The following is a 22279-nucleotide window of genomic DNA, read 5'->3' as shown; positions in this document are numbered from 1 at the left end:
GTGTGTGTGTGTGTGTGTGTGTGTGTGTTTTACTGTGTAGCCCAGGCAGGCGTGGAACTCACTTTCAGCTGCCTAGTACAAGGAATTACGGAAATTGAGTCACCCGATCCTTCCACCACCCCTTACCCCCATCCCCCACTCCCATTCCCCACCCCAGGAGTAAATACTTATCTTAGGAAATGGAATTTCCTAGCGCAGCTGAGACCAGTGAAGACCGACAGTAGGCGGGACGAGAAGGCGTGGCATTCAGGCATTGGGCTTCTTCGGATCTAAATTTCTGACCTTGGCAGACAGCCACTTGAGATGTGTTACCTGCGGACGGAGCAGAACGGAAGCAGAGGGACAAAGTAGCGGATTCCTGACTTCTGGCAAGGGCCCTTCCCTGGGTTTCACGCCGCTGCGTTCTGGTCGGGGCTGGAACGCGCGCCCAGCCCTTTGTGTGGCTGTGGTCCGAGGCTACAGCTCCGAAGACGAGCGTTGGGAACGGCAGGACTGCCGAGCCTCAAGTAGGGCTGTCGAGCGCGGTGAGAGCGTGCGGGGACCCGGGTGGAGCGGCTCCGGCGGTGGAGCCACGAGGGCCCGACACCTGGGTGGGAGAAGCTGCCTGGCTCCGCCGTGGAAAGGCTCACGTGGCTGAAACCCCGGGGGATTCGAGTCTGGGACCCGGGCTGATCGGGCAAAACCGGCGGGCATTTCTTGTCAGATTGTGTGCGTGAGAGCGGCGGGGGCCCCAGATTTTAGAGAGATGAACAGACAGGGTGTATTGTGGCAAGTCTGCCTGATCTTCCTGTCTTAGCTTCCTTTGTGCTATCGGGGCTGACTCCTCAGATTTGTGAAACAATGAATGGACTTTAGTTGGAGGAGTGCACTCAGGGTTGAGAGATGTCTGCACAGTCCCTCCAGAAATTTACCCAGTGGAAGGGTGAGGCCAGGCCTGGCCCATCTCACATACCAGGGGGGTGGGAGTCGGGAGGGACGGGGCCTGACCTCCGGCCAATCAACAGCCAAGTCTTATTTAGTCTCCTTGCCTTCTCAGGGCTCCTGCACCAGGAAAGAACAATCAGAGGTAAATGAGTGAGGAGGTGGATAGAGGTATACAGCACCTGTCAGTCTCCTTAATCAGCCTGTATCTATATTAAAGACCACTCCCTGCTTTGTGTGAATGTGCAGCAGCAGCTGCTGTTGTTGATGATGATGTTTTATGCTTTCTGTAGCCCAGGCTGTCCTAGAACTCCCGGAGATCCTGTCTCAGCCTTCCTAGTGTTTGGATAATCGTCTAGGTCGCCACACATCTTTATGCTATTGTTAAGACTTGTTGATAAAGGGGTCTTTGCTGAGAATGGTTAAAGACAGGTCCTGGAAGACACTAGCATAGAACTGTATGGGCAGGTCCTGGAAGACACTGTTTGGAATGTGGTTTTTTTCAACGGAAGAATAATGAGAGGTGAGACAGACAGAAGGAAGGAAGAAAATCAACCTCAGAATGCAGCTTTCCTGGCAACTTTCTTGGGGGTCAGAGCTAGCGATTCCTTGAATGCCTTTTTTTGGGGGTCAGAGCTAGTGATTCCTTGAATGCCTTTTTTTGGGGGTCAGAGCTAGCGATTCCTTGAATGCCTTTTTCGGGGGGGTCAGAGCTAGCGATTCCTTGAATGCCTTTTTTTGGGGGTCAGAGCTAGCGATTCCTTGAATGCCTTGTTCCTTGCTGGCACTTTCACTTGGCAAAAGAATTGAGAGGAAAAGAAAGGGCCACCAGTCTCTGTGCCTTTGTTATGCTTCCCTTTCATCTAGAGAGGAGAAATAGAAATAAAAAACAATTCAGAGTGAACAAAGAATTTAAATGATATTGGGTTATTATCACTGTGCTGTACTTGTGATACTGGACTCATGCTGCCAAGACTTAAAATGATCCAAAATGATGGAACGGCCTTACATAGTCAGACAGCTTATTTTGGGGTTTGATTTAACTTGTCCATAGACTAGTACTATGTGGTGCATAGGGATAGATAGATACTCTGATAGTCCTTTATGCTGGGTAGTAGTCACAGGCTACACTTTCCAGACAGCTAGTAGATCAGGAAAGGAAACTACACACTCTGTCAGTGTACTTTGTTACTAAGCTATAAGGTTCTGTTCGGTAGGCGTATTACTTGCATTTCTGACCTAATGACATTTTCAGCTTAAGAGGTCCTCAAAGGCTAGGTCCATTGTAAATATCGTATCTATATATTAAACAGTGAAGTCATGGAGCTAGGGGTATACATAAGGCTCAGTGGCACTTGCTTAGCAGGCATAGCTTCTAGGTTTGAGCCCCAGGATACCACACACATATATTCAAATCACAGAATCTATATTTTAATTTCTGGTCCTGGAAGAGATATAGACTCTCATCTTTCCAGTGAAATCAAGTCAGAGGATGAAGAGACAAAACTCAGAGTGGTATGTGACCCATTCAGGTATGTACTTTTCAGTGGTACTGAATCTAGAATTAAACTTTTCTTTCCCGTGGATCACACATCCTAGAATGGATGACTTAACGCTTATATTCGAGGTTTGTGAAAATGGAGCCAATTTACCTCGTGGTACTGCCGAGAAGGCTCTACCACAGTGCAGGAAGCTAGTAACTGGGTGCTATGGAGGCACTTATTCCTTACTCTGTCCTTTTGCTGATATTATCTATTTTTCTTAAACCTTAGATTTCTAGAAGTGGGCACCAACAAATTGTGGCTAGAAGCAGTCTGGAATAGAAGTCAAACGCCTAGGACCAGCCTGGCATTACCAAACAATGGCAGCTAGGAAACAGGTAATCAGAGCCCTGAATTCTATGGCCTGGGCTTTGAGGGAACTAAAGCTGTCAATCATGAAAGGAGAATTTGGACAGTTGAACCATCAAGGAAGACAACCTCTTGTAGAGTAGATACTTTTGTTATAAGAAGCAGTATCAAATTCTGGGGCCCTTGTAGGCCCAGGGAAATATAGAGTCCTATTAGCCTTGGGATCCAGACGAGAAGGCTCTAAAAGTAGAGACACTACTAAAGACATGCTGCTCCATGGGGTAGGTAGTATGTTAGCTGCTCTATAGAAGCCCCAAAGAAAGATTATGGTGGAAAGACTGGGGAGATGGCTCGGCATGTTGTAAAGTACTTGTTGCACAAAGTTGAAGACCCAATGTGGGACCTTCAGTCCCCACATTAAAACAAATGGAAGGAAGATAGACAGACAGACAAGGTCAGCAGAATAATCACAGAGGCTTTCTAGCCAGATATTCTTGTTGAGTTGGAGAGCTTCAGGTTCAGTGAGAGATTTCTCAGAACATAGGTAGAACAAAATAGAGGACTTAACATGGAGAGATTACTAGTGAAATCCAACAGCAGAAAGGAGATGGTCAGGTAAAGGAAGTGGCAGGCCCTAGATTCTCTTGAGGTCTTTTACCCACCTGTGGATCTGGTAGAATCCCAGATTGTCCCAGGCCAAACAACAGAAAAAAGGAATTGCAAGATCTCCATCCCCCATACCACCTTGGAATGCTTCATAGGCTTCGCTCCTCTCCTCTCCTCTTTTTTTTTTTTTTCTTTTTTGTTTGATTTTTCTGAGACAGGGTTTTTCTGTGTAGCGCTGGCTGTCCTGGAACTCACTCTGTAGACCAGGCTGGCCTTGAATTCAGAAATCCACCTGCCTCTTCCTCCCAAGTGCTGGGATTAAAGGCATGCGCCACCACGCCCGGCTCCTCTCCTCTTTTCAGTGGGTTCCTTTTTCTGTACCTATCCTTGGCTTTCTGTATGACACAGCTCCTATGTACCTTTCCCCATACCCTTTCATGGTATTGTCTTTCTCTTAGGTTTGAATTCTCTAAATCTTGAGAATATGTCAGTATTTTTTAGTCCAAATGAGAAAGTTACACACCACTATACACATACGTCCAAATAATAGTCCTTTATTTAAGCTGGTGACCAGGAGCAGGCTAGTGCCTCAGGAAAGCTCTTGGCACGGAAACTCAGGGGTACCGCATTTATAAAAGCAAAACCACGTTTTTAGGGATAGGTTAAGGGAATCTGTAATATGTGTTTTGCTTGCACACTCAGCAGAGATTTTGGTTATACATTGGGTTATCTATCTATGGTCAGGACTGTCCTGAATGCGTTGCCAAGGCAGATGTGATAGTTCAGAGACTTAGGGGGCAAACGTCCCCGGACAGACACTTCAAGTCTCTGTATTTACATTCTAAATCTTCCCAGCCATCCAGGACACCAGTCAGTTTTGAGGACGTGGCAGTGTCTTTCACCCAGGAAGAATGGGAATATCTGACTTCTACACAGAAGAACCTTTACCAAAAAGTGATGTCAGAAACCTTCAAGAACCTGACATTCGTCGGTAAGAGACTGTGACTCCTTCAGCATTCTCCCTGTCCTATAGCCTTAGAAAATATTGTTGGTGTTTCTGCTCAGATAGACCAAAATCAGCCTGAAAGATCTGAGTCACAAAGTTCAGGGGTTAAAAAAAAAGGTAAAAGTAATAAAAACTTAGATGACAAGCTAGGCTTGAAAATAGAGGTAGGAAGACCAGGTTAGGGTGATTCTGAGCTACATAGCAACTTTAAGGCTAGCCTGGACTACCTGCATGGGTCCAGAGAGGAGGCTTAGGGGTTGAGAGAGTACTTGTTCTTGTAGAGGACCAAAGATAATGTTGTGTGTGTGTTCATGTATATGTAGGTACACTTAGGTGTTCACATGGAGGCCAGGGTCAAATTTGGGCTTCATTCCTCAGGATACAGCCACTCTATACTTTTTGTTTTGTTTTGGGTTGGGTCTCACTAATTGGAACTCATTGATTCAGCTAGGCTGGCTGACCAGTGAGCCCTAAGTATCTGCCTTTTCTGTTTCATGGTCGGGTTTACATCCAAATGCCATTACACCTGACATTAGTGTGCATTCTGAGACTCAAACTCAAGAGTCATGATTGTACGGTAAGCAGATTATCTACTGAGCTACTTTCCCAACCCCAAGGCAACACTTTTATCATTGTAATTCTTATATTGTGAAAATATGTAGGCCTGCTTTGTTGACAAAAGCCTGTAATCCCAGACTTCTAACACTCCCAACATTCCTGGATCTGATACAGGAAGATTGCAAACTAAACCCCAACCTTGGTTATAGAGATTGAGGCCAGCTTGGACTACATTGCAAAAGTACCTCAAAAAAAAAAAAAAAAAAACCACTTGGCTGGGCGGTGGTGGCACACGCCTTTAATTCCAGCACTTGGGAGGCAGAGGCAGGTGGATTTCTGAGTTAGAGGCCAGCCTGGTCTACAAAGTGAGTTTCAGGACAGCCAGGGCTATACAGAGAAACCCTGTCTCGAAAAACCAAAAAAAAAAAAAAAAAAAAAAAACCAAAGGGAAAAAAAAAACCACTTGCCTGTATATCCAACTGATATTTAGTCACTCTTGTGTGTGAGGTGTTATACTAGAAGCTGCAACCAAGTGTCTTAGATAAATGTTCTTTAAAAACACCCCCCACCCCATTTAAAAGGTTTGTTTTATGTATAAGAATGATCTGCCTGCATGTTTGTATGCACACTTTGTGTGTGCCTGGTGTCCATATAGGTTTGAAGAGGGATGGATGGGATCCCCTGGAACTGGAGTTATGGATGGTGGTAAACTACCATGCAGTTACTAGGGACAGTATCCAAATCCTCTACCAGAGGAACAGGTGCATGAACTGCTGAGTCATCTTGCTAGCCCTAGATTAATGTTCTTAAAGTAAGCCTAGGGCTGGAGAGATGGCTCAGCGGCTAAGAGCACTGACTACTCTTCTGAAGGTCCTGAGTTCAAATCCCAGCAACCACATGGTAACTCACAACCATCCAAAGCAAGATCTGACACCGTCTTCTGGAGTGTCTGAAGACAGCTAGAGTGTACTTACATATAATAAATAAATAATTTTTCTTTTTTAAAAGCAAGCCTATCGGAGGTAGCTTGCTGTCTGCATAAGACATAAAGGGGCTTAGCATGGGACCACTTTGCTTCATTGCCATACAGCAGACAGACTTAGTAGTGCATCTCACTCAGAAGGATGGAGATATTTCAGAGCCAGCTTACATTGTATACGGAGACCTTGTTACCAAAACCTACAAAACCATGCCCTTCTCCCCAACCAAAATATGACTCCATTTAGAGCCAAAATACAAGATTGGAACAGCTTACAAAAAGAAAAAGGGCAGAGATCAGGTCTCTATCCTCCAAAGCAACAGGTGAGAATTGTAGAGGAAGCTGGGTATGGTAGTTCACATCTGTAACCCCAACACCTCGGTTTCATCGTGTATTTGGGGGCCTATCATCTCACAGAACCAAGGGCCAGCAAAATGGTTCAGTGGTTAGGAGTGCCTGCCACCAAGGCTGATAATTGGAATTTGAATATACTTGGTGTAAAGAGAAAACCAATCCTTCAAGTTGTCTGCTGACCCCCATAAGCATGCCGTAGCATGTGTACACTTGCACACATGCATACAACATAGTAAAAATGTCATTTTAAAACTGCAGAGGAGAGAGGAGGGTTAAAAAGACCCAGGACAGTCCCAGCATGGTGAGCTGACCTAGTGCTTCAGGCTCAGTATCTTTCCATCTGCGTTAGACTTGGGACTAGAGGAAACCCTGAGATCAAAGTTTTAAGTCCACTGGCTTCGTAATGAATAGCCAAGATTTTCAAAACAAGTAATCTAGTTTCCAGGAATGGAGAGATTGCATCCTTTGATTAAGAAGTTCTTCCTGGGAGAAGTAAGAAACAAGATCTCCACAGTGTTGCTCTGGAGAAGGATAAGCTTGTTTCAGAGATAGGAGTTAAGGAACTGAGAGGAATGTTAGTTGAGGTTGGCCACACTTCCCAGCTCAGACGGTCCTGGTGTGTTGCTTTGTGCTCCAATTCAGTTATTAGTAATGATAGCATCAATCTTCACGATACAGTAGTCTTCCCTTGGGCGGGAGATGTAGCTAGCTCACTGGTAGAGCGCTTGTGCGCATGGTGGAGCACTGTAGAGCGCTTGTGCGCATGGTGGAGCACTGTAGAGCACTTGTGTCCCTTGCGCACATGGTTTGCTTCCCCAACACTGGGGGATGAGTTCTCTGTTATCTGAAAGTATTTTGTTCAGGTGGTTACTGAAGCTACACATAGGCCACACATAGTACTGAGGCCTATTTGCTTGGTTTTTGTTTTTACAGAGCTGGGGATTGAACCCTAGGTTTTGTGTATATGAGGCAAGTGCTCTGCTACTGAACTATATCCCCAGGTCCTAAGTTCTGTTTTCTGTAGTAGACACAGTAGTAAACCAAAATACTAAAAATATAGAATAATTATAATCTATATTAAAAAGTGATGTGAATGTGCTCTTACAGTAGGGAATTCTCCATTAATAATTTGTACTTGGCTGACACGTTGTGTAATCAGGGCTGAGGTGGGGGGGATTATTGCTTCATTATCTGTGGGGTTATCTGTGAGACTGAGTCATTGAGAGTGGGAAGATGTAAGTTGATTTCAAAGATGTAAGTTGGTATTTAGATTTGCAATTTTAGAAGATGCCTATGAAACATTTACTAGTCATTATTATTATTATTAGTAGTAGTAGTAGTAGTAGTAGCAGTAATTATTACATTTTCCTATTTCTAGCCTATGAGGCCCAAGGGTGAATGGCTGCATTTTAAAGGTTGGGAAAGGGGAAAGTGGCTTGTACTGAGCACAAACCTTGTGCTGGCATTCTCATAGTGAACTGTGTATTTTCCCTCCTCTACTATAGGAAGCAAGAAGAAACCTCAAGAACCTAGCTCAGATCTGCAAGATAAGAATGAGGAGCAGAAGTCCTCCAGTTGCACAGGGGTATTCAAAGGTGGACCATTATTTTTCTGTCTAACCTGTGGCAAATGTTTCAAAAAGAACACCTTCCTCTTTAATCACCAGTTTCCTGTGAGGTCCCGGAGGCTGGCAGTCACAAAGCCGCAAAGCCGCAAAGCCAAGGGCTACAAGGCCCAGCATCGTGGAGAGAGGCCTTTCTTTTGTAATCTCTGTGGCAAGACTTACCGTGATGCTTCTGGACTGAGCCGTCACCGACGTGCTCATTTAGGTTATAGGCCCCGTTCATGCCCTGAGTGTGGAAAGTGTTTCCGGGATCAGTCTGAGGTCAACCGCCACCTGAAGGTACACCAAAACAAGCCAGCGGCTAGCAACCAGGCTGGCAACCAGGCTAGCAACCAGAGGCGGAAGAGTAGGGTTCCACCTACAACACCTGGATCCCAAGCGCCCGCCCTCAAGTATGTGAAAGTGATCCAGGGACCAGTGGCCAGGGCTAAGGCACGGAACAGCGGAGCCACGACCCTGAATGTCAGATCCAACTCTATTACAGTGGTCCGTTCAAGAGAAAAGATCTCTTGTCCCTATTGTCACATAACTTTTACCATGAGAACCTGTCTCTTAACCCACCTCAAGATCCACTTCAGACGTCAACCCAACCAGCACTTCTGCTGCAAAGAGTCGGCCCACTCATCCAACACACTCAGGATGCAAAAGATCTACACTTGCCCCGTCTGTGACAGCTCCTTTAGGGGAAAGGAGAGCCTGTTGGATCACTTGTGCTGCCGAAGACCAATCAGATTCAGTAAATGCTGGGAAATCCTGGGTCATTTGCTTGGCTATCTTCATGAACCCGTGGTGATGGGAAATATTTTTAAAGTAAGGGACTCCTCAGGAAAAAGGATGGAAACCAGGAGGAGAAGACGGAAACGTGCATGCAGTGAGAATCCTGAAACAGAAGGCCTGTCTGGGAGTGGTAGAGCGGCTCCTTGGGCAATGGAGGGTGCCACCAGCCCCGAGAGCCCTGTGACAGAAGAAGATTCGGACTGATTTCTGACTTCACACCTACCCATGCACGACACCTCCACCCCCACCCCAACCCCTACCCCCACCCCACAAAATAAATTCAATTTTTAAAACTAAAAGAAGAGGAGGGGAGGTCAAACTAAGGTCTTTGTATTTGTTTTTTCCTGAAGACTTGACCTCTGCCATCAGGAGGCTTGAACAGGAGAGAGGTGGATGATGAAGGAAAGAGACAAGGAAAGAAAAAGAAGTATGCACAGAGAAATTTGTATTATTAATTAGCACCTAGCTTGTTTGTGTCTGGTAGACCACCAAGTAGTAATTGTTGGAAAAAAAAAAACACAGTGGGTACTCAGAGAAATAAGATAGGAGAAAATGAGAGGCAGGAGTATGAAGGACACAAAGGTGTGGAACACAGGGGAGCAGACCCAATTCTCAGCCCTTGCTTCTCAAGGTCCTCCCACCAGGCTGCCAAAGCAAGATGGTATTTCTCTGATCGGTATTCTTTTGAGTTTTAGCTCCAGGTTTTGGTTCAGGCGCCCATATTCATACCCTGGCTCACTTAGCTTTCCCCGATACTGTGGGCTCTTCTGTTCCTGACCCCACCCCCTTACTCTCTACATTGATATTCTTCCCAGTCAAGGCTGTGGTCTTGGAAGAAATATCCACCGTTTGCAGAGTTGATGTTCTATAGTTCACAATGATGTTGAAGTGCTGGGTATGCTGGTTCGTAGAATCCTGTATTACTCTGGTGCATAGGTGTCTCCTGGCCTTCACTACAGGGTGTTTTCTAGAGGCAGACTAAGATGGTAAAAAAAGATGTGGAAGTCAAAAATTAGAGGAAGGAGCTGAGGAAAGACAGTTGAGGGAGGGAAATCAAGTTCTACTCGGTATCCAGAATGTGTCTGTAGATGTAGATTGGAATCTGTCCACAGCAAAGAGGCCAATGGGAAATCCCCCAAGGACCTGCCGGGCTCTCCTTCACTCCAGGAAGACACAACCATCACTCAAAAGGGGTTTCCTAGAAAGAAAAACAAGTGACTTTAAAAACATCTGCCAGTAGGTTCTTTTTATGAAGTCATTGAACCTAGGAGATAGAAAGCTCCTAGGGGTCATGTTATCTCTACCCCCAACCGCCTGGTTGGTCTTGAAGGGAGGTGAGGTTCGGGATAACTATTATGGAGAATGTTAAAGGGGACTGCAGAAGTGGAATTCTGGCTCAGGGGCACTAAAGGCTATTAAGTCAACAGGGAAGAGTGGCTCAGCAGCCTCTTGGCACTGAAAATGTGTCTCGTTAATTCCCTCCCCTTTTCCCTCACAAGAGTCATTCAGCCTTCCCTGGGACTATAGTCCCTCAATAACCATATTCCCTTTGCTGGGTTTTTGTTCAATATAGAAGGAAGGAAATGGTTGGATACAATGGTACATGCTTATGACGGTAACACTTGGAGGCAAGGAGAGGGTTGCCATAGTTTCCAGACCAGTTTGGTTTACATAGTGAGTTCTAAGGCTGCATAATGAGATGTCTCAGGATTGGAGAGGGGTGTTAGGCAGAACTTACTTAGCTCTTCAAGAAACTGTCCTGTAAACAAAGAGAAATGAGTCGATGGGTGATCAGTGGGAGTCCCCCCCCCCCCCAGACAACCCTCCCTTTCCATTAAGAGGCCTATACATCTCATTAAGTGGTTCTCCGTTTTCCTATGGATTCTGATGGTGAGAATAAAGATTCCCAGCCCTGGAATCTAGAACCTTGGTTCCACTCTTTTCCCATTCTGGTCTGCCTGAGATCCCTGATGCATAGCAGTCCTGTTTTGCTGCCCAGACACCGAACCTGCCAGTCTTCGGTGCAGCCAGTTGTAGCAGATGATCAAGGCAACCAGAGGTCCAAGAACAGGCACAATAACAAACAGTGTTATCTTCCAGCAGGGCACCCTCAGGAAGTGAGGATCTGGGGTAAAGCAGAGTAGAGTGTCTCCCTCTGTGCCACACCCATTCTTAACCTGAAGCCCCCAAATGACAAAGGACTCTGGGCACAGGCTGTAGAGTCCGTGAACTTGGATGAGGTGCACTGTCCCTTTATTTTCATTAGCTTCTGATTGAATTTAGCTTTTTCTTTTTAACTGATTTAGCATAGAAAACAGTAGGTTGTGTGACTTTTCATGCATTGTTCATGTTCAGCCATGCACTAACCCTCCCTCACCCCAATCTCTAGCATTTTTGTTTGTCTGAAGAGAGGTTCTTGCCCTGTATCCCTGACTGGCCTTGAACTTGAGAAATCCTCCTGTCTCAGCCCTACAGGTGTTGGGGTTACAAGTCATCAAACCCTGATTTCCCTAAGGTTTTCTTTTTCCGTGTGGCAGAGGTTTATTTGGGGTGGGGGTAGAGGCAAAGGGACAAAGAGAGAAGGAAAAAAAAGGGCAAGGTTTTCTTATACTAACAGGATAGGGATGCAGTCTCAAAAAGGAACGAAACCAGCAAAAGCAAAAAGTCAAAAACTGGTATTAGGACTGACTGTATTTATGATCTCAAGATACAAACATGGTTAAGAATTTAGACATTCAAGTCTTTTTTGTTTGTTTTTTCGAGACAGGGTTTCTCTGTATAGCCCTGGCTGTCCTGGAACTCACTATGTAGACAAGGCTAAACTCGAACTCAGAAATCTGCTTTCCAAGTGCTGGGATTAAAGGCATGGACCACCACTGCCCGGCTAGACATTCAAACCTTATAAGTAAAATCCTGAGGGTTGGGAAGGTAGCTCAGTTTGTAGAGCTCTTGAGTTCCATCCCCAGTACAGCATGCACTAGGCTTGGTGGCTCACACTTAAAATCCCAGAATATAGGAGGTGTAGGCAGGGGGATGATCAAAATTCAAGGTAATCTTTGGCTACATAGTGAGTTTGAGTCCTTCCTGAAATACATGAGACAGACATTTCAAAACAAAATGGAAATGGGATCAGTGAGATGGTTTAGCTGATAAAGGCACTTGCTGCTAAACCTGAAGACCTGAGTTTGACCCCAGACCCACATGATAGGAGAGAACCAACTCCTTTATATTGTCCTGTGACCTCTGTGTGAGCACTTGCCCACACTCACCCACTCACACCCTCCACACACACAATAAAATACATTCAAAGACTACATGTGTGATGTCCATATACTGGCCCAATGTCAAGTGCTAGGGTGTAGCCAAGTACCAGGAGAGCTGAAGAGGGTTACATCTGGCTTCAGAAGGAAAGGCTGTTTATGTTTAGGAAGATTGATTAGAGCAGGATTTTGCTATGCTCTGTTTAATGTTATTTTTTAGTTGTATGGAATCTATTCAACAAACATTTGGGTATTCTTCTGTTGCTGGTGTTGTCCTTAGGAACTCTGCAATCTGAAGTGAAGAAAATGCAAAGATGATTCGTGAGGAGTTAATATTCTAGTTGGGGCATGCATGGTTGAGTATGCATTTACCAGCATCTTGAGAGTTGAAGGCAGAAGGATCAGAAGTCCAAGGCCAACCTTCATGACATAGTGAATTTGAAGGCCAGCATAGCCATATGAAACCCCAACTCAAAGAGGCTTTATTTTCTCCTCAAAGAAGCCTTCCCTGATGAATCATGTGCTTGGACTACATTCCTGAAAACTAACTCTGCCATATAAGTATAGCAGATGACTTTTTTTAAATGTAATTTTCTGGATATGGTGGCACATGTCTTTAATCCCAACACTGGGGAAGCAGAGCAGTGTGGAGCTCTGTAAGTTCAAAGCCAACCTGTTGTTCATAGTGAATTCCAGGTTAGCCAGGGCTACACAGTGAGACCATAATTTAAGTTTTTTTCTTACATATGTATTCCTTGTGTGTATAGCTGTCTGCTGTGGGGTCAGGAAATAGAACTTTAGGTCCTCTAGGGGGGCAGCAGGTGCTCTTAATGATTTTTCCCACCATCAAGCAATTTTATGTGCAAAGGATCTCTTTAACCACTTTTTATAATTCAGAAGATGAATATATATACATATGTGTGTGTGTATATATATATATAAAGTTTACAATTGGTAAAATTCAGCCTGACACTGGAATATGGTACATAAATGTTTGCTACATTCCTATAGATCTTGAATGTGAAGAAAAAAGGTGGAGGGGCCTTACAAAAAGCCACTGGTTCTAGTCCCCCCAGGCCACTAGTGAAGTCCCACGGTGACTTGGGAGGGTTGGGGTATGCCTGAACTTACCAAAAGTCCGATGGAGATTCTCTGAAAAGGACAAATAAGAATAGACTTAGTAAGGAACTGAAAGGGAGTCCCTTCCTTGGATCTATCTAAATCCCTCAAGGTTGGTTCTAGCCCTGATGCAAAGTAAACCATGCTATAAGAGCTCAGGTAAAACCATTTCTAATTTTTTAGCTGTCTATAGTTTTAAATATAAAGTTCCCAATTGAAGGGAGCATGGAGAATTGGGGGAAAGGCAGAAACGGTCTGAAGAGAGGGATATTTTGGTTAAGTTAAAAAGACCAGAAGAGGAATTGGGGAGGGAGGGTGCCTGGAACTCACCTACTTCTGCACGAAGTTTTCCTAAAATAGAAAAAAGCAGGTTTTTTAGTTCCTGATCTAACAGTATGAGGACCCTTCCATACCACCCAGCACCTTGGACCTTTGTGTGGAGAATTCTTTGATGGCCTGGGAGCATTTTAGAGTAGGAAGAGCTCTAGATTTAAAACCAAGAGTCCAGTCTCTTTCTGTGAATATTGTCTGATTAAATAATGAAATAAAGACCACAAGAGCCTGGAACTGATAGTGATTGGTTGCGTTGTCTGTCATCCCAGCAAGGACAGGGCTGATTATGCCAATGTAGCTGGCTTCTTTTCTTACAACTCTGTACGTGTCCCTCCCAAAACTGTTTGCTTGGCTGGAGAAAATGACCTTCCAGAAGAACAGGGCCCACTGTTCTTTGGTCACAGGTATAACAAATTGCTGCAGTTCACAACTAGAACCTCCAAACCTTTTTGCATTTAAGAATGCAAAAGTCTCAGGAACCTGTAATGCTCCTAACACATCACATGGTTGGCTTGTTCTTCTTATTTTATGTTTAACTCTATCTGTGTCGCAGTGAGTGTGTGTGTCTGTACGTACACATGAGTACGTGTGCCCCGGAGTCCAGAAAAGGTTGTCAGATCTCCTAATGTTATGGGTGGTTATGACTTGCCTGATAGGTGATAGGCTAGAACTTGAGTCCTCTGTAGGAGCAGTACAGGCTTTTAGCCTCTGAGCTGTCTCTCCAGCACTATATCACAAGGCTTTATCATTTCTTCCATTATTTTCTTGCTCCGTTCACATGGTCAAGAAGATTGTCATTTTGTAAATATAAACCCATATCCCATCTGGAGGAGACACTATACATTTAGTGAGCAGCTACTTTATGATTGCATGTATGCTACACACTTCTCTCTGTAAGATTCCCACAGTTTAAGAGGGAAATGCTATCCCTACTTGGAGACTTGGAGAACCTAAGAATTTTTCTCATAGTTGGTGTCTACAGTAGAGTTGGATCCTAGGCTGCCTAGCTCCGTGTTCCTGCTCTAGTCAGCCATGATGATAGAGAGCCTTTTCTTTGCCATGGAGTAGGTAACCAGAAATTCTGGGTGAAAAAAAAAAACAAAAAACAAAAAATAACCCTCACTGTGGGGCTGGGGATGTAGTACAGTGTGGAGAACCTGCCTGTTGTGTATAGGGCAGGGCCATTGTTGCTCTTTTGTCCTTTCCATGACTCAAACCCTCCTTGCTGCTACATTCTCTTATCAGCAGAAGGAGGTGGAAATTCAAGAACTCTTGCTTTGGTTTGGGAAGGACACAGCACCAGGAGACTCTGACTGCAGGCTCTGGGCACAAAACAACTTCCTCTACAGCTGAATTTATTATGTTCATAGTTGAATGGAAAAGACAGGGGAAACAGTTTTTTAATACATTCCATGTGGCAAAGACTTTCATTTCAGAATCTTTATTAAAACATGAAATAGTGGGGCTGGAGACATGGCTCGCAGTTAAGAGTGTTTGCAGCTCTTGCATAGGACCCAGGGTGTAGTTTTTAGCACCCACATAGAGCAATTTACAGCCACCTATAGCTCCAGGGTCTCAGACACTCTTCTGGTCTCTTACAGTACCTATAAATATGTGTGCACATATAGACAAGCACAGACAAAAAATATATTTGTGTGTGTATGTGTCTGTATGTCTGCATGTAGGTATATGCACATGACTGCAGGTGCCTGAGGAAACTAGAGATGTTGGATGCCGTGGAGCTAGATGGTTATTATATCATGGTTACAGATGGTTGTAAGCTGTCTAATATGGGTTCTGGGTCCTCTAAAAAAGGAGCAATTGCTCTTAACCATGGCACTATCTCCCCAGTCATATATATATATTAATGCCTAGTATTTTAGACCTGACTGACTTTGAGGAGACTACTCACCCAGTTTCATGAAGCTGCTAAGGACTATGGAGGGCAGAGCTCTACTGCCTGTAACATGCCATCTGAGCAAGTCACCAATCTACCCCTAGACTCAATTTCTTCCTCAGCAATGAGGCTGGCACTATTACTTCACAGGTCGATGCAAGGTAAATTGTTCAGTAGAACCTGTTATGTAGTTCTGAACTGAGAAGACTTAAGGATTAACTGTCCCTAAGAACCAGGAAACGATCCTGACAGACCCACCCGATGCCTATACCTCTCAGTCTGTGCTGCAGGAAGAGGAATACAAGGCCTACAGAGACCTGCAGGAGGATCGTAGGCACAAGTGCAATGAGAGTCAGCACACCGGGGTTGATCCAATAGAAGGGATCTGAAAGGCAGAAGGAACATGTCACTCAGACTGCTTCCTCAACACCCTGTATAGAGCTTGTGCTGCAGTGGGTTGGGTTGAATAAGGGAACCAACATCAAGATTTTAAAAATACTGACACACCCAGGCATGGTCTACATACATGACTCCCAGCATTCTGGAGTCTAAAGCAGGAGGATTGCTGCAACTCACTGGCCAGCCTGCAAGACATGTCTCAATAAAGAAGGAGGGTGACATAAAGTGAAAATGTTGGTAAAGTAAGCTTGTTTCTAAAAGAGATGATGTGGCCATTGTTTTTTGGTTGTTTGTTTGTTTTGTTTTGTTTTAAACAGGGCAAGTCTGTCCTGAACTCTTTGTCCTCTAGCTTCTACCTTCCAAATGCTGGGAATTCAGGCCTGAGCTACAACTCCCCCAATTTTTTTTTTTTAAAGATTTATTTATTTATTATATGTAAGTACACTGTAGCTGTCTTCAGACACACCAGAAGAGGGAGTCAGATCTCATTACAGGTGGTTGTGAGCCACCATGTGGTTGCTGGGAATTGAACTCAGGACCTTCAGAAGAGCAATCAGTGCTCTTAACCGCTGAGCCATTTCTCCAGCCCAACTCCCCAAATTTTATTCAGTGTTTTCAAAGGAACTCCAACCACTCTTTGTGTCTGTGTCTATGTCTGTGTCTGTGTCTGTGCCTGTGCCTGTGTCTGTCTGTCTGTCTGTCTGTCTGTCTGTCTGTCTGTCTGTCTGTCTCTCTCTCTCTCTCTCGCTCTCTCAAGCTGATTAGAGGAATTTGGAATGTGGACACCAACTCAAAGGAAAGCACTCTCCCCTGAGGCACAGTTTTCATTTTGTGTTCTGCCCTACTCCCACCACCTTTCTGACTTGTAATTTGTTGGGCCTCAATGAGTGTACTGGAGTTGGCAAATGAGTTGGGAATTTGCTGATCAAGAAGAGAGAAAAAAAAATCTGTATGCTAAAGTTCTGACCCTCCACTTTTTGTGTGAGTAAAAATTCCCCAGCAAAAAAAAAAAAAAAAACAGCTGTGTGAGGAACATTCTGTGGCACACAGCTATTTTCATGTCCCTGCAAACTGTCTCTAGAAATAGCGCTTTGTTACTGGGCATACAATGCATCTTCTGGTCTCAGCCTGACAACAGTCACCACCACCTCAGATACAGAAATGATGGATTGTCTGATGCTCACACTGCAGGTGCTGAGGAGGAAGGGAAGGGTCAGAGGCCCAGCACTCACAACACTATTGTTCTTCAATTACATCGCAATTCACTTTCAGCGCTCCTTCTGTCTATTTTCCTATCCATGGTTTAACCACTCAGAGGCAGGACAAATAATGAGTAACTCCAAAACCAGCCACCACACAAAGCATACTGAAAATAAAGTTATAAAGACAAAGCAGTGTCATCGAAACTACAGGTCTCCTCCACTGCTGGGTGTGTGCTTAACTTTTACTTAGGTGCGTATTTGTGTGGGGGTATTGGCCTTTGGAAGCCAGAGAAGGCATCAGATCCCCCAGAACTGGAGTTACGTGGGTACTGGAACCAAACTCTGGACCCCTGCAAGAGCAACAAAAGCTCTTAAGCACTGAGCCATCTCTGCAACCTCTTGGTTTTATTTTGTTTTGTTTGAGACGGTCTTTTATATTCTAGGTTAGTGTCCGACTGACTTCTCACCCTCTTGGCTTTAACTTCTAAGTGCTATGATTACGGGCTTCAGGTTCTAAGATCAGTTTATGCAGTGCTGGGGACTGAACCAGTGTTTACTTCCATTCTAGGTAAGAACTCTACCAAACTCTATTCCTGCCATATATTACACACACACACACACACACACATTATATCCCTGTCATACATATAATCCACACACATATATGCATATATATTGAATATATATATACAAACACATATATATCCACACTCAAATACAGGGATATATTTTTGTTCCCGATATTCTATAGCTAGCTTATGTTACTGGACAAGCTCTCATGGGAAGCTATCTGGTATGTCTCTAAAGCAATCATTTTAAGCTGAGCATGGTGACTCATGCTTTTAGTGCCAGCAATTCAGAGGCTGAGGCTGGAGGATTGCCCAAGTTATATATATAAAAAGCTAGTTGTGCCGGGTGGTGGTGGCGCATGCCTTTAATCCTAGCATTTGGGAGGCAGAGGCAAGCAGATTTCTGAATTTGAGGCCAGCCTGGTCTACAAAGTGAGTTACAGGACAGCCAGGGCTATACAGAGAAACCCTGTCTCGAAAAAACAAAAAACCAAAACCAAAACAAAAAAACAAAAAAGCAAAACAAAACAAAACAAAACAAAAAGCTAGTTGTGGCAACACATGCATTTAATCCCAGCTCCAGCTCTTTAGGAGGCAGAGACAGGAAGACCATTGTGAGTCTGAGGCTAACCTGGTCTATATAATGAGTTCCAGGCCAGCCAGGTCTACATGTTGAAAATCCATCATTTAAAAACAAAAACAAAAACAAAAACAAAAACAAAACAAAATAAAAACTGAAGTGCAAGAGCATTTGTTTAGCTTAGATATCATCTTTTTATCTAATGTCACCTTCTTAGCCATGAAAATGAATTTTGATTCCACTTTCTTTCCCAATTCAAATAGCAAAATAACCAACAGCCACAACATAGGCATCCCTGTTTACTGATGTGTCTGTTCCTTTGGATTTGATCTCAGAAGTGACATGTTTGGGTAGAAAACCTTATCTCAGCTGAAGGATGAAGGGAGGTCAACTATCTCACAGGTCATACTGCATATGACTTTCGAGGACTCACCTTCCACTTTCAACTCCATTGCTGCCTCTTCTTGGTAAGAGTGGTCTCTGAAGAAGCAGGTGTAGCCTCCTTCATCTGAGAATCTCACGTTCTGAATCCTAAGGGTAACCTTTCCTTCACTGATAGTTTCTTTCAGAAGCTCTGTGCGTCCCCGGTATTCAGGTGCTTGCTCTGCATCTTGGTCCTTGCCATTTCGGTAGAGGTGAACCACTCTTGAGAAGGGAGAACGGTACCAACCCACCTCCATGCCCGTGGCATTTTTCCCAGGAGAGATGCGGCACGGCAGCTCTGCTTCATCCCCAACTAAAGCCCGGATGGGATATCCTGGTCCTATCACTCTGAATTGTCCTGTCCAAGACACCAGAGTGGGGAAAAATAACAACAACAACAAGTGTCAGATGTGACATCTTAATCCATTATAGGAAGGCTGCTTCAGATGGACCATCTAGAGACTGCCATATCCGGGGATTCATCCCATAATCAGCTTCCAAACGCTGACACCATTGCATACACTAGCAAGATTTTGCTGAAAGGACCCAGATATAGCTGTCTCTTGTGAGACTATGCCGGGGCCTGGCAAGCACAGAAGTGGATGCCCACAGTCAGCTATTGGATGGATCACACGGCCCCCAATGGAGGAGCTAGAGAAAGTACCCAAGGAGCTAAAGGGATCTGCAACCCTATAGGTGCAACAACATTATGAACTAACCAGTACCCTGGAGCTCTTGACTGTAGCTGCATATGTATCAAAAGATGGCCTAGGGGGCTGGTGAGATGGCTCAGTGGGTAAGAGCACCCGACTGCTCTTCCGAAGGTCCGGAGTTCAAATCCCAGCAACCACATGGTGGCTCACAACCATCCGTAACGAGATCTGACTCCCTCTTCTGGAGTGTCTGAAGACAGCTACAGTGTACTTACATATAATAAATAAATAAAATCAAAAAAAAAAAAAAAAAAAAAAGATGGCCTAATCGGCCATCACTGGAAAGAGAGGCCCATTGGACTTGCAAACTTTATATGCCCCAGTACAGGGGAATGCCAGGGCCAAAAAGGGGGAGTGGGTGGGTAGGGGAGTGGGGGGGAGGGTATGGGGGACTTTTGGGATAGCATTGGAAATGTAAATGAGGAAAATACCTAATTTAAAAAAAAAAAGAAAAAAAAAAAAAAAGAAGGGTGCTTCAAAAAGGGTGAGAGGGCCGGGCGGTGGTGGCACACGACTTTAATCCCAGCACTCGGGAGGCAGAGGCAGGCGGATTTCTGAGTTCGAGGCCAGCTTGGTCTACAAAGTGAGTTCCAGGACAGCCAGGGCTATTCAGAGAAACCCTGTCCAAAAAAAAAAAAAAAAAAAAAGGGGGGGGGATGAGGAAGGAAACATTTTTCATTTTTATTTTATTTATTTTTGAGACAGGATCCCACTGTGTAGCCCTGGCTGGGCTGGAACTCACAGAGATCTGCCTGCCTTTACCTCCCAAGTGCTAGGATCAAAGCTGTATACCACCACACTCAGTGATTTGTTTTATTTTAAAGTGTGTGTGTGTATCAGTACACACATGAGTGCAGGTGACTTCAGAAGCCAGAGGCATTTGTCCCCCCTGGATCTGCAGTCCTTTGTAAGAGAAGTATATACTCTTTACCACGGAATCATCTCTTGAGCCCCTATTTATTAATTTTGAGAAAGGATCTTGCTCTGTAGCTCAGATTGGTCTTACACTCACAGCAATCCTCCTGTCTCACTTTTTTAAGTGCTGGAATTATGAGCATGTGCCACCGTGCTTAGCTTAGGACACTCAAAATTTTTTGTAAAGGTTTTGTGTTTGTGTCAGAGTGGGTGACTGTATGTCACCTTTGTGCAGCTACTCTTGGAACCCATAAGAGGCTGTGAGATCCCTTGGAGTTGGGGTTACAGGTAGCTGTGAGCTACCCTATAAATGATGGTACTGAGACCCCTGCCTTGGATCTTCTGCAAGAACAGCGAGCACACTTAACTGCCGAATCATCTCTTCAGTGCCTCTCCTCATTATTTGATTTTTTTTTTTAAGACATGCTTATAGCTCAAGCAGGCCTTAATCTTCCATGTAGTTGAGACTGACTTGAATTTCTAGTCCTTCTGCTTCCATCCCACAAATGCTACAATTATAAATAAGGGTTCAGCACCAGGCCAGGTTTAGGAATATTAAATGGAATTCATGAACCCTCAGTAGGGCTTTTTTTTTTTTTTTTTAACTTTAAACTAATATGAAGTAAGCAGTCTCTAGTAAAAGATATGTTCTGAATGTCTAGGACAAAATGCTCTACCATGAAATCATCTGGACACAATGGCTTCTACTTTTCTACCAGCTATGTTCATCTCTGACTCCTCAGCTCAGATGCTTGCCTCCTTGTCATGTGTCCCACTACTTCTAAGTGCTTCCCACTGCTCTAGGTTGTTGGGAGTCACCCCATGGATGTGGGTGCCGGTAATCAAACTCCAGTTTCCCGTAAGAGGAGTAATACTCTTTACCACAAAGCCATCTCTCTAACCCCTAATTTATTAAGTATCTTCTTTTCATTTGTGCCTTCAGCCTCATGCCAGCTCTGGAACCTTCTCTGGACATCTCCCCAGTGAGAATCAGCTACTAGCAAACTGGGCTCTTCCTTATACCAAGATGCCCACAGAGGATGCCTGGGCTAGGGCTGTTTCTTTATTTCTTCTCTTAGTTGGACAACAGGCTCCTGTATCTCTGCCTTATTCTGCAGAGCAAGTTCTCAAACATAACTTGATGCTATAACTCAAATTGTTTTTTGTTTTTTAAAAAATATATTATTTTATTTGTGTTGTTTCATTTTAGCATTCAGGCTTAGAGACAAGCACATTTGCCCACTGAGCCACCTCACTGACCCTCAACAAACATTTATTGAGATCTACTACAAACAGGCATTGCCTTAATGTGCAAAATACAAAAATACTCTCACTTAACTCTGACGGTAACTCCAAGAAGTTAGTGTCCTCTTTTTTTTTTTTTAATTAATTTTTTTATTAGGTATTTTCCTCATTTACATTTCCAATGCTATCCTTTTGAACGATAAATTAAACTAGGGCTACAGATAGAGCTTAGTTGTGAATTGTGAACTTAGCTTGCACCAGGCCCTGAGTTTGATTCCCAGTACCATATGAATAGGGAAAGGTTTGGGTTTTACCACCCCCAAGAAGTCAGGAAAGTCTTTAAGGAGAGAGACTACACCAACAGACCCAAGCGAAAACAGGAAGTTTGTATAGCCATTTGAGGATGATTAAAAGAGGTTAGCCAAGGACACTCCCTTTCTGCTCCTAGTTCTCTGCAGGGCTGGAATGAGCATGCTTACCTGCATAACTGCATGACAACTGGAGGAGGAGGAGGAGGAGCAGGGAGAGGAGGTAGCTGGGCAGAGAGAGGCTCCACAAACAGGCCATCTTTATGGTTACTGGGAACAGACCCCTAACAGCAGGGTCAGGCCAAGCTGAGGTCTTCCGGCTGCGGCTGCATGTCCCTTCCTCCAAGAAGCCTGAAGGGAGAATCTGGGAGGGCACTACTGCCCAAGCCCAACCTCCATGTAAGCATTACCACAGCTGTGCCCTGAGGAATGGCCCCACGTCACCCTTGCCAGATATTTGTACAAAAGGACTACAGATCCATTGATGACCAGGGTTTGCTTTCCGACCCAACCCCTCACAGCACCGGAGCAGTGGCTGCCTGGTACTGGGCATTTCTCTTTTCCCCTCCATGGATCTAGTCTTGGGAAGGGCATGTAGTGGCTAGTCAGTGATAATCAGAGGGATTTGTTTGTAAAGTCTA

General features: G+C 44.4%; 2 protein-coding genes across 5 annotated transcripts; one reads left to right on the top strand and one right to left on the bottom strand.

Moving 5' to 3' along the window:
• Window positions 1–253: 253 nt before the first annotated feature.
• On the top strand, window positions 254–8928 carry Zfp57 (ZFP57 zinc finger protein). 3 transcript variants are annotated; one of them, XM_029471224.1, is made up of 4 exons: window positions 254–524; window positions 2694–2800; window positions 4233–4368; window positions 7780–8928. In XM_029471224.1, exons 2-4 carry the CDS (start codon window positions 2783–2785, stop codon window positions 8877–8879), a joined length of 1254 nt encoding a protein of 417 aa, XP_029327084.1. In that variant the 5' UTR covers window positions 254–524; window positions 2694–2782; the 3' UTR covers window positions 8880–8928. The 3 variants fall into 3 exon arrangements, with proteins under 3 accessions (XP_029327084.1, XP_029327082.1, XP_029327081.1); XM_029471222.1 differs by having other exon boundaries at window positions 1037–2800; XM_029471221.1 differs by having other exon boundaries at window positions 254–2800.
• A 125-nt stretch (window positions 8929–9053) lies between these two features.
• On the bottom strand, window positions 9054–22005 carry Mog (myelin oligodendrocyte glycoprotein). 2 transcript variants are annotated; one of them, XM_021149187.2, is made up of 8 exons: window positions 21810–22005; window positions 18468–18815; window positions 15556–15669; window positions 13385–13405; window positions 13067–13087; window positions 10684–10800; window positions 10414–10434; window positions 9054–9873 (listed from the first exon to the last, which is right to left on the bottom strand). In XM_021149187.2, exons 1-8 carry the CDS (start codon window positions 21895–21897, stop codon window positions 9860–9862), a joined length of 744 nt encoding a protein of 247 aa, XP_021004846.1. In that variant the 5' UTR covers window positions 21898–22005; the 3' UTR covers window positions 9054–9859. The 2 variants fall into 2 exon arrangements, with proteins under 2 accessions (XP_021004846.1, XP_085689309.1); XM_085833183.1 differs by lacking the exon at window positions 9054–9873 and having other exon boundaries at window positions 9880–10434.
• Window positions 22006–22279: the final 274 nt, after the last annotated feature.

Source organism: Mus caroli, unplaced genomic scaffold (assembly GCF_978045245.1).
Source record: "Mus caroli unplaced genomic scaffold, Mus_caroli_1 scaffold_18, whole genome shotgun sequence".
NCBI classification, from domain to species: Eukaryota; Metazoa; Chordata; class Mammalia; order Rodentia; family Muridae; genus Mus; species Mus caroli.
The sequence above is the reverse complement of the archived record's forward strand: the minus strand, read 5'-3'. Positions and strand labels throughout refer to the sequence as shown.